This window comes from Gossypium hirsutum, chromosome A12, assembly GCF_007990345.1.
Source record: "Gossypium hirsutum isolate 1008001.06 chromosome A12, Gossypium_hirsutum_v2.1, whole genome shotgun sequence".
NCBI lineage: Eukaryota > Viridiplantae > Streptophyta > Magnoliopsida > Malvales > Malvaceae > Gossypium > Gossypium hirsutum.
This window is the reverse complement of record NC_053435.1, coordinates 88950947-88963424: the sequence shown is the minus strand read 5'-3', so window position 1 is coordinate 88963424 and position 12478 is coordinate 88950947. Positions and strand designations below refer to the sequence as shown.

Sequence of the window (12478 nt, the reverse complement as noted above, 5' to 3'; positions counted from 1 at the left end):
TTCATTATAAAAATCTCAAAACCCATTTTATCTAAACATGAATAATTAATGAGGAATTCTTATATAATTCCCTAACACTATTTGTTGTCACAGAATACTATATTCTCAAAATACATAAGGAAAATCAATACATTGTCATTCTTAATCTTTAGTGACACACTGATAATACTTTGGAATGACATATTTTTATGTATTAATTACATGTTTATTTTAAATATGATCCTGCTAATTTGAGCTATATATGGTTTTTTATCTGGTAGGGATTAAATTGAAGGCAAAAGGAAATTTGCAGACAAAAAGCGTGAATTGGAAGCAAAATAGGCCAGCATGCGAAATAGGAAAGAATTGGGGCCAAAAATACAAAGTGTGGAAAATTTAGGGGAAAAATTTCAAAGAAAAGATTTTATAAACACAATACTCTATTTAAATTAGAATTTTATTAGCGTTTATATTTATTTATACTTTAGAATTTAAATAGAAATAAACTAGGTTTTCTAAGTACTATAAATAGGGGATGGAGTGACATAAATTGCACTCATATTTTCTGTAAAAGCTCACTCTCCTAAAAAGCTCTAGCTTTTATTCCTTTTATTTTTCAATAAAATTCCATTTTATTAAGTTTATTTCCTCTTTACCAAAAAGCATGAGCCACTAAACTCATCTAGCCAAAGGTTGTCGAGATTCCACAAAAAGGGTTCATGAGGCTTAGAATCTGCACTTAGCCTTCTCAACGAGTATTCATCGTTTCTCCGCACTACGGGACTGACGCTTCCATCTATGTCCATTCAAAAGTAATCTTTTCATCTTGTGTAAAGGCAGTCGTTTTGTATGTTTTGGGAAGGTTGCACAGTCGGTTCGTTAGCTTACTGCATTAGCAGTTGTCGAGCCCAAGAGACAAAATGGCATGGCATTCGCCATTGAAAAGTGATGGTCTAGTGTAAGAAGGTCCTACAAAAGTGACAGTTGGCTAAGTCAAGTTCCTTTATATCGTAAGTCTAAAATCTAAGTGGAGCTGGTGGTCGTAGGCGTCCTCTTCCACTATAACTGGCTTATTATGTTATGAGAAGGATCATCTAGAAGCCTAAGATTGAACCCAAGGAGGATTGAGATAACCGGAGGCTGGAATCTCTTAATCCAAGAATCTCTTTTCTCGACTCTGTTTATTTTTAAAATTTCAATTTCAATTTACACAATCTCAATTCGTCCATATTTTTAAAATTTTTTTTTAAATTTTTTCAGGTACATCCTTTTTCTTGGGCACGATTGTACCCAGGATCTCAAGGAACAAGAAGTTGTGCAAATCTAGTCCCTGAGGATTTGACCCTACTTCCCTTGTATTATTCTTTTCATTATTTTACAGGGATAGGATATTTTTAGTGCTCTAAGCGACGCATCAAATTTTGGCGTCATTGCTAGGGATCGATAATGTACTAATCTTGTTTCTTTTGTTTCTTATGACTAAATCTGCTCTAGGTTTTCTTGCGTTTGATTCAAAAATAGAGAAGATTGTGAGAGTTAATAGTAAGGAAAAAAAACTACGTAAAAAGCATTTGGAGGTGGTTGGGACTCAAAGTAACCCACCTCTAGAAATAGAAGTAGACGATGAAGTTGAGTCTAGGGTTAACAAAAACCCTATTCAAACACTAGAAAATGAAAGAGTAGGAGTTGATCCACCAGAAGAAGTGCTTAATGCGAGGGTTAACAAAAACCTGAATCTAAGACATCAACTTATGGCTCAAACAATCCGAAAAATGGCAGAAGCTCGTGCAGAACAACCGTCCTTATGCATTGCATATCCTATTATGGATACTGATTTTGAATTGAAGTCAGGATTAATCCAGTTACTACTGACATTCGATAGGATGAAAAACAAAAATCCCCACAAACATCTAAAATAGTTTCATATGGTTTATCTTAGTATGAAACCTCAAGGCGTAATTGAGGATCAGATCAAATTGCGTGCTTTCCCTTTTTCCCTAGTAGACTCTGCTAGGTAGTGGTTATTTTATCTACCCCCTAGGTCTATTACAATTCGGACTGATCTTTCTTGTTTGTTTCTTAATAGGTTTTTTCTAGTATTGCGTGCAGGTGAGTTAAGAAGGGAGATCGTTAGGATAAGACAAAAAAGAAGTAGAGTCTCTTTACAACTATTGGGAGCGATTTAAGAAGTTGTGTGCAAGTTGCCCATAACATAGGATCACAGAACAGTCTTTTCTCCAATACTTCTATGAGTGTTTAAAGCCCATGGAAATGAACATGGTAGATGCTGCCAATGGAAGGGTGTTGGTCAACATAACTTCCCAACAGGCAAGGGACTTGATCTCTATGATGGCTACAAATACTTAGCAATTCTAAGCCAATCTTGAACCACTAGAAGAGTTCACCAGCTAAGTAATTCAACTTTAGAAGATAAAGTTGATATACTTACTGATATTGTGAATTCTCTTATTATAGAAAAAGTAAGACCGGCCCGATTATGTGAAATTTGTTCAACACCTAAACATACAACTGATGCATGTCCTAGCTTGTACGATGATACTATGGCCTATTTAAATGCTGTGGGGAAATTTCCTAAGCCACCACAAAGGCGATATGACCCCTACGCTAATACCTATAACCCAGGATGGAAAGACCATCCTAACTTGAGTAATGGGGCCAACTCACGGTATAACTAGCCATACCAAAATCGGCTTCCACAGCAGCCATGAGATTCAGGTACCTCTCTAGAAACCATGGTTAATAAATTAGCAGCTAATGTGCTTGATTTCCAACAGCAAATACAATGACAAACTCTTGATTTCCAAAAAGAAATAAAAGATTTTCAACAAAAAACCGAGGCGTCTATAAGAGAGTTGACCACATCAATTGAGAAAATGAATTCACAAAGAAAGTTGTCATCACAAACAAAACCTAACCTAAGACAACACGCAAATGCAATGACATTATAAAGTGGAAAGTACTGGAGCCAAATCCTGGCAGGGATCTTGATCAAGATTCAGCACAAAAAAATTAGGAGAACGATGAATAGGTCCGAACAAAACCTCCATTATCCATAATTCAACCTCTATTTCTAGAACAATTGAACCAACATCGGAGAGGTAAGAAGGAAAAATAGATCCTCGAAACATTTAGAAATGTCGATAGCAACATACTATTGTTGGATGCCATTAAACAAATTTCACGATACGCCAAGTTCCTTAAGGATCTTTACACCAACAAGCGAAAATTGACTGGAAATGAAAGAGTAAATGTTGGTGAAAATGTATTTGCGATGTTGCAGCAGAGGATGCAAGTAAAATGTAAAGATAGGGGCATGTTTGCGATACCATGCAAAATAGGCCATTTAAAAATTAAAAAAAGCTGTGTGATTTAGGGGCCTCCATAAATGTAATGCCTTTTTCTATTTATGAACCACTTAATGTGGGTTTTTTGACGAAAATTGGTGTTATCATTCAATTAGCAACAGGTCTATTATGCATCTCGAAGGAGTCCTTGAGGACGTATTAGTGAAAGTCAACGGACTTATCTTTCCTGTAGACTTTTATGTGATAAAAATGGAAGAGGATAACCCTCCTGGGTCTTCAGACATCTTGTTGGGGTGACCTTTTCTTAGTACTACAAATACTGATATTGACGTGTGTAGCGGAACCCTCACGATGGATTTTGACGGGGAAATCATGAAGTTTAACGTTTATGGCGCTATTAGTCATCCTAGTGAAATCTTAAACATAAATCGAGTCAACATAATTGACTCATTAGTAGGAGAAACTTTTGAGTCACCTTATGAAGATAACCCTAGAATGATGTTTGATGATTTTAAACCTGTTAATGTATTGTTATCTCCGATGAATACTAAACTTCTACCTTCTGTTGTGCAGACACCAGATCTGGAATTAAAACCAATTGCCGAGCATCCCAAATGCACATTTTTGGAGAATGATGAGACCATTGCCGGCTTAAAAGGGATTACCCCTTGACATGCACACATAAAATTTTCTTAGAGGAAAATACAAAACCAAAGCAAGAGGTGCAAGGACGATTGAATCCAAATATGGTGGATGTGGTAAAAAATGAGAGTTTCCAAGCCCATACGAATGAAAGAATTTAGCTAGAATAACCCTAATACTAGTTAGGGCACCAAGCTAACGACGTTAAACAATTGCTTGTTGGGAGGCAACCCAATTTTATTTTTATTTTTATTTTTATTTTTATATATATATTTTTATTTTCTTGAATGTTAATAAATTTTATTCTTTCTTCTTATATCTAGGAAAATCGACAAGAAGAAAAATTAAAATTGGAATGACATCTTGAAAGAATGGGTATGTTTTAGCAAAACCCTATATTCTACCCTAATCCAGGTAGAAATAGTGCATCTCTGCTTTAAACTCACCCAAACCTACGCCCAAACACCCACCCTACGCCCAAACACCCTTCTTATTACACTTTCAAACCCAAATTTTTCACCCATATTAACCCAAAACTCCCTCAAGCCACCGTTAGTCCTCTCCCTCACCCCCAATGATGATTTTCGAACCTCCATGGCTAGGAATAAGAGTCGCACCGCAGCCTTTCCCTCCTTCCTCTCGTCCACGTGATGCCAAACCTTCTCCTCCCTACAGCTATGCTTGAACGATACTGACTACATAGGGATTTTTTCTAAACCCTTTTACTTTCACCTATTTTTTTCTTCTTCTTTTCCTTTTTCTTTTTCATCGAGGACAATGTGTTTTCAGTAGGGGGAGGCATTCCTCATTATTTTTGCCGTTTTATGTTTTTGTTTTTTTTTGTTGTGTTATTGTTGTTGCTGCCTTGTACTCGTTTCTACCCACATTTATTTTTTTTTAGAATATTCTGCCTCTTTTCATGCCCAGGATTTTAACCAGAAATTGCCCATTGTTTGACCTGCGAGCATGATTCTTATGATTTTGCTATATTTATTTCATCTCCACTGTTTTATTTCTATTAGACTAAAATAATTATGATTAATAGAGTTAACCCTATCTTGCTTATAGCAAAATCGATTAAGTCTAAATGCAAAGAAGACACTTAATACAATTGCATGCTAAAATTATGTTCATGGCTATTAGATGGTTGCTGAAACTTATTTTTGACACTTGGTTACTTTTCCTAATCCTCCAAAATTAAAATTATGTTTCATGATAATAATAAATTTTGATGCCCCCATGGTTATGAGTGCAACTTAAAACGTGACTAACTGAGTAACCAGGATAGGGTGCTTGGGTTGTCATCCTACTTTGCGTCAAAAGGCTGTGTGACATGTTAGGTAAAACTCCGCTAACTGAAATTAAACAAAAAATTTTAAGAATGTGTTAGGCTGAGTAACTGGGGTGGGGTGCTTGGTTGTCATCTCTCTTCGCGTCAAAAGGTTTAATATATTCTTAAGAAAAAACATATATAGATATAATAAATTAGGAGTATGTTGGGCTGAGTAATCGGGGTGAGGTGCTTGGTTGTCATCTCTCTTCGTGTCAAAAGGTTCAATATATTCTTAAAAAAAGAAAAACGAAAAAAGAAAAAGGAAAAAAGAAAAAAGAAAAAAAAGAGAGGGAGAAACAAGTAAATAATTATAAAGAATTGCATTTGGGACTAAGGGTGGAAACAAATAGGGTGTCTTGGTAAGTTTAGTAAATTACCTAATTTTCATGAAATAATCCTAGTCGATTTTTATTTTTGTGTGTTTAAGTTGGAATACTTTTTCAGTTTTACTTAAAGCAAGCTAAAGGTTCTCTTTATTTTCATATGCATTATGCCTAATTTTTATAAAACTTTGGAGTAATACTTCTTTCATGTAAAATCTAAATTACACAATGGATAAGAACCATATTTGAGGACAAACATGGGCTAAGTAAGGCGGAATTTGATAATACTCTAGAATGACATATTTTTATGTATTAATTAAATGTTTATTTTGAGTATGATCCTACTAATTTAAGCTATTTATGGTTTTTTATCTGATAAGGATTAAATTGAAGGTAAAAGAAAATTTGGGGGAAAAAACATGAATTGGAAACAAAATGGGTTAGCATGCGAAAATAGGAAAGAAGTGGTGCCCAAAATACAAAGTGTGGAAGATTTGAGGGCAAAATTTCAAAGAAGAGATTTTATAAACACAAGACTATTTAAATTAGAATTTTATTAGGATTATTTTTAAGATTATTATTTAAATCTAATTTTAGCTTTTATCTTTATTTATCTTTTAGAATTTAAATAGAAATAAACTAGGTTTTCTAAGTACTATAAATATGGGATGGAGTGACATAAATTGCACTCATCTTTTTTGTAAAAGCTCACTCTCCCAAAAAGCTCTAGCTTTTATACCTTTTATTTTTCAATAAAATTCCATTTTATTAAGTTTATTTCCTTTTTACCAAAAAGCATGAGCCACTAAACTCATCTAGCCAAAGGTTGTCGAGATTCCACAAAAAGGGTTCATGAGGCTTAGAATCCTCACTTAGCCTTCTCAACGAGTATTCATCCTTTCTCCGCACCATGGGACTGACGCTTCCATCTATGTCCATTCAAAAGTGATATTTTCATCTTGTGTAAAGGCGGTCGTTTTGTATGTTTTGGGAAGGTTGCATAGTCGGTTTGTTAGCTTACTACATTAGCAGTTGTCGAGCCCAAGAGACAAAATGGCATGGCATTCGCCATTGAAAAGTGATGGTCTAGTGTAAGAAGGTCCCATAAAAGTGACAGTTGGCTAAGTCAAGTTCCTTTATATCGTAAGTCTAAAATCTAAGTGGAGCTGGTGGTCGTAGGCGTCCTCTTCCACTATAATTGGCTTATTATGTTATGAGAAGGATCATCTAGAAGCCTAGGATTGAACCCAAGGAGGATCTAGATAAACGGAGCTGGAATCTCTCAATCCAAGAATCTCTTTTCTTGACTCTGTTTATTTTTACAATTTCAATTTCAATTTACACAATCTCAATTTGTCCATATTTTTAATTCTGTTTTTATTTTTCTTTTATTTTTTTCAGGTACATCGTTTTTCTTGGGCACGACTGTGCCCGAGATCTCGAGGAACAAGAAGTTGTGCAAATCCAGTCCTTGAGGATTTGAACCTACTTCCCTTATACTATTCTTTTTATTATTTTATAGGGATATGATATTTTTGGTGCTCTAAAATAGTGGATCACACACCTAACATGTTGAATGTGGTGACGATGAATTTTGTGTCATCAAATACAATTCGTCGTTTTCCGAATACAAATAGTGATATTAAATTAATTTTTTATGACAATATTTTAGATGCCACAAATAATCAAATTGTTGTAGTGTTTAAACTACCAGTGTTCTATCAATCATGCCCTTTTGTTACTAGAAGCGTTAATTTAATCATTAAATGATATATCGGATTTTATACGACATAATCTAAGATGAAAAATGTAAGAAATTTTTTTTGTTAAAATGGATGTTGTAAAAATCTTGGTTTTGAAGTTTTCGATGCTTTTACGGCTGCTTTATCATCCACTCTCTCTTTCTTCAATATTACTTTATTTTTATTTTTACTTTTAAAAGTTATATTGCAATGTATTATTTTTTTTTAAAAAAATTATTTTAAATTTAGCTACATAATATATGACGTGTTATTTAACGACTTTAATAATGAAGAGACCAATTTGACAATACAATTAAAATATTTTAAAGTTTGGGAATCCATTTAAAATGAGTATCATAGTTTGATATATGCTGCAATTAACTGTTTTGGTTGTATTACAACAACAATATCTTCCCTTATTAGACGAATAATAAGGAAAGCTAGTACACCTCTTAAATATTTTGGAAAGCAAAGTTGTAATACTTGAGCTTAAAAACCTTGTATGAATAATAAGGAAACAAGGAGAAAAGAATTAAGACCAATTAATAAATATATAAGAAATAACATTAAACAAGCGCGAGGGTAAGATTGGTTAGAGTCTTTAGATTAATAGGCCTAATTCGAGATTTTTTACCCTCCCATAAAGCTTCGGAGATAAGTTCATAGGTGTGTTGGGTTGGATGGAAGTAATCCCAGAACAAGAACCCTTGAGGATTTTGACAAATTTTATATCCTTCCTTACCGCATTGCACCTGCCCTCCCAGAGGTCCATCTCCACAGCAGGCGCTATTCACGTTAGAGAAACCTGCTCAATCAAACGTGTTATTATACATAGCATTTATAAATCCATATGCTTACATAAAAATCATACCATAGCGAGTTGGAGCTGCCCGGATGTGATGTACAGTGTCATAAACTGCTCCATAAACACCAATGGCACCAGGGTGCCTTGTGGAGATATCATTTACCAAGCTCTCCAATGCCTTATTGTATTTCTTGACCATTGCATTCATCTTTCCATAGCAGCGGTTGATAGGGGCAGCAGGCAAGAGGTCTCTTGCTGGAACGCACCCAACTGGACCTAGTGAAAACACAACAATTCTGCGAGCACCCACTTTGTAAATTTGGTCAGTTAGGTTGGTTACTTCTTTGATCATGGCCTCTACATAGGCGTCTGGATCCAGTTTCGGGGTATCCAATGGAAGGAAGTAATTGAATATGTCATTAGATCCCGACTCCAAAAAGAAAAGAGACCTCTCGACTACACTTCTATTTATCGCTTTTTCTTCTATTAATGTTTTGAATTGTCGTAATTGTTCTTGGATTGGTAGCACTCCCTGTGGCGTGCCATCAATCACCAAACTGTTAGTAACATAAAACTCTAAGTTTCAGTATATGCACGTCACAAAATTTATAGTAATATTTATAATATCGAAATAAATTTATAATCATAAATATATACTCCAACCAATTATATGAGTGAAAGAAATTAATATTAAAATAATATTTATAAAAATATTATTTAACAACTTAATTATAAATAGATTCATAAAAAATGTTATTTAAACTATAGTTGAATATTTAAATATCTTATTCTTAATTATTTTATTTAAACATTTCATATAAACACCATTATATTAATAAATAATAAGGTTGGTAACCAAGCTCAAATGGATAAGTGACAAGCTTGGAGAGTGTTTGCAGAGGGGATGATAGTGGCAACGGTGTTACCATTGAAAATTAAGTCAGCCTTGAAACACCACTCACTAAATCTAAAACAAGAAAGTGAGATCCTTGTTTGAGATTGAGGAAGAAAGAACATCAAAATTGGGGTTTAAACAATAAGGGAAACGTAGAAAGAGTAAGAATAATATACCTATGACCATATCTCTTGAAGGCAAAATTGCTAATGAGTCATTATCCGATTTTGACTTTCTTAATCGAAACAAGGCTTTGCAGAAAGAGGTGAAAGAAGCGTTGGAGCTCGGTAAAAAATTGGGACTTTGGGAATTAAAAGTTCTAAGGAGTGATTTGTGGAATTATCATCTAGGGTATATATAAAGGATAAGATTAAAGTGGCAGCTACAATTTGGCTTATATGGAAAGGAAGGTGAGATGTTGTGGCAGGAAAAAAGAAAGTTGATGTTCAAGGAACTGTTTCGAAGCTTCGGTAGTTTCTGAAACGTTGGGCTTACTTTTTGAAGACAAGAAAGATATGCATTCTACTACAGGACGGGAAAATGGTAAAAGGAAATAGTGTCCCCTACGAGAAGGATAGGACTAAACTGAATTGTGATGGTGCCTTCTTGGAAGGTAATCTTTGAGGTGCAGTGAGTATAGTTGCAAGAGATTCCCATGGAAAGCTGGTTAAAGGTAGGGGTAAACAACTATGTGTGAAGGATGCATTGGAAGATAAAGGTTTAACCATGAGAGAAGTTGTTTAGTTGGCCTCAGGTTTAAAATTGCTATCAGTCATTGTAGAATCAGATTCCAAAGCGATCATAAAGGAGTGTTGCAAACCTAAGTCTAGTAGAAGATGGAGAACCACTCCAACCCTTGAAAATGGTTATCAACTTAGAGAACATTTCTTGAACCAAGAATTTTCCTTGGCTAGGCATTCTGCCAACGATGCTGACAATTGGGTAGCAAAGGTTTCAGGGATGGGATGATACCAAAAGTTTGGGTTGAAATGCCCCCATCCTCGTTGACTCTTATTCTGAACAAGGATGGACTTCCTTGCACTCATTAGTAAATCTTGTGTAGCTTTAGGTACGAGTTGTAGTGTTGTCTACTCCTTTTTTAGCCTTTAACAAGGGATTCTGGTTAATCTTCTTGTTGCAACGACATTTCTTTCTTGTTCACCAAATAAAAAGGTCAATTCGTTTAGCAATGTAATCATATATGTTGCACACTTCAAGTTTTGAATTGATTTGATATTTTTATTACATATAATGAATATAATTTTTTTTTCATTACGAATTGGGAGATGAATTATGAAAAAAATAGTAGTTAGATAAATTAATATTAGAAATTTATTTAAGTGCGATTTACATAAATAAAGTGTAAAATATTATGATCAGAATAGAAAAATCATATAGCATTTAATTTACATAAATCTCACGTTTATGTGTATATATTATTTTTATCTATCTGTTGAATAAATTCAGTCAATTAAAAGTTAATATTATTAGTAACTTTATTTTTTTAAAAAACATTTGATAACTTACAATGAAATTTAATAGATATAATTTTTTTCAGAAAAAAGTGTCAAAAAATGATAAGTAGATTAAAAGAGAATAATTTATTCTATTTTTTTAAGATTATATTATCATTTATTAAACAATCTAATTATAATCATTATTTAATTTTAAGTAATATAACAAACAAAATCTATCACTTAAATTCAACTCTTAATTTTTTAGTATTAATTTTTCAACATCTACTTTTTTAGCAAACATAGCCTTAGCAAAAATACTTTGAATTGAGTTTAATGTCATAAGAACAAAATAGTAATTTTATAAAAATAATAAATAAATTAACAAGTATTATTTGTTGTGATAAAAAAACGTTACAATTCTAAAAAAAAAAATCAAGTTTAAATTGTGACAATTGGGAACCAAAAAAAGTAATATTGTAAAGCAAATGAACTATGGGTGAAATAGTTTGTTTTCACTCTGATTATCTTTTTGTTCAATCTTTCATCATGGATTTTTTTGAAGATATATTTCATTTTGGTTACTAAACATTAGAATTTCAGTGTACGAAATTTTTAATTATGATTTGGCTTTTATGTACTTAAACTAGAAAAAATGAAGTATGGGAGTTACATACCCAGTCTTTATTGGTTCCTTGCAGAACACCACTCCCAGCGCTAGCAAAGTTGAGTCCGTTTGATGGATACTCTTTTCTACTACCATTCATCATTGCAATCTGTGCCTCTAGGTATGGTTGTTGCAAACCAATGCCGATAAATTGTGCTGCATGCGTTCCATTTTAATCAATCCTAATAATTAATTAGTTAAAAATAAATAAAAGGAAATCAACTACTTAAGTAGGAGGTAGCTCACAGATGAAATCAGCAACTGTTCTGCCATCAGTGAACCTGCCGGTGGGATGGTGGAAAAATGTTGAGCCATAAGGTGGAAAATCTGCCTGTACGCTACAGTTTTTGATAAAATGATTGTTTCCGGCATCAAAAACTGAGTCTCCAAAGATAAATATTGCTGGAACGTTTAGGGATGATGACAGATTAATGAGGACGAGAAGAATAAGCAGATGAGTGTAAAGGTTCTTCTTCTCCATGTTGACGGAATGGTGAAAAAGTAAAGGAAGGAGGAGGGTGTTATATTAAGTGAAGAACAAAAAATGAAAAACAGGAGGTGACCGAATATATGTAACGTTCAAGGAGAGAAGAAAAAGGACAAAAATGAAACTGAATGCACGAGGTTGGTGTTGGTCTCACAAAAACTTTTTATTTCTCTTATGTCAGCTCACCCTAAAATTCATCATATATGCTAAATATCCATTCCACCTCCATCAATTCGCTCAAGGAAAACTATGAAAGCAATCTCCTTTGACATGAATTTCAAACCATATTTGTTTTTATTTTAAATTCAAAACTTGAGAATAAAAAATAAAACTGAATTTTACCATCAGTCCTCCTCATCTATGTAACGCGAATTTATCATTATTAGAATTTCTATCATTGTGGAAACTATGTATTTAGAACATATAAATGTGATTTAAAATAACTTACAATAAATAGTGAAACGTGTGGTTTGATGCCATCAATCTTGAGTTGATATCATATTAATTGTATGCATGTGGAAACTATATACTTAGAGCATAGATGTATGTTTGAATATAACATACAACAAACAAAGAAATATATAGTTTAAAACTAATTAATAATAACACATAAAAAATGTATGATATTAAAATGAAAAAAATATATTAAATTATGAGTAAAATGAAACTTAAACACGTAAATATATTATATTAAAAGTACTAAATGCATTATAATTGGTTATCATGATGTTGTCATTAATTTTGAGTTAGTGTCAAATTGACTTGCGACACGAACTCAATAAAAAACATTATCAATACTAAAAATCCTATCACACACGTATACGT

At 33.3% G+C, this 12478-nt stretch overlaps 1 protein-coding gene across 1 annotated transcript; it reads right to left on the bottom strand.

The window, feature by feature from the left end:
• Positions 1–7891: 7891 nt before the first annotated feature.
• LOC107937207 (GDSL esterase/lipase 6) lies at positions 7892–11708 on the bottom strand. Its single transcript, XM_016870063.2, has 4 exons — positions 11413–11708; positions 11177–11322; positions 8217–8682; positions 7892–8150 (listed from the first exon to the last, which is right to left on the bottom strand). The coding sequence occupies exons 1-4, from the start codon at positions 11645–11647 to the stop codon at positions 7912–7914; spliced, it is 1086 nt and encodes a 361-aa protein (XP_016725552.2). The 5' UTR covers positions 11648–11708; the 3' UTR covers positions 7892–7911.
• Positions 11709–12478: the final 770 nt, after the last annotated feature.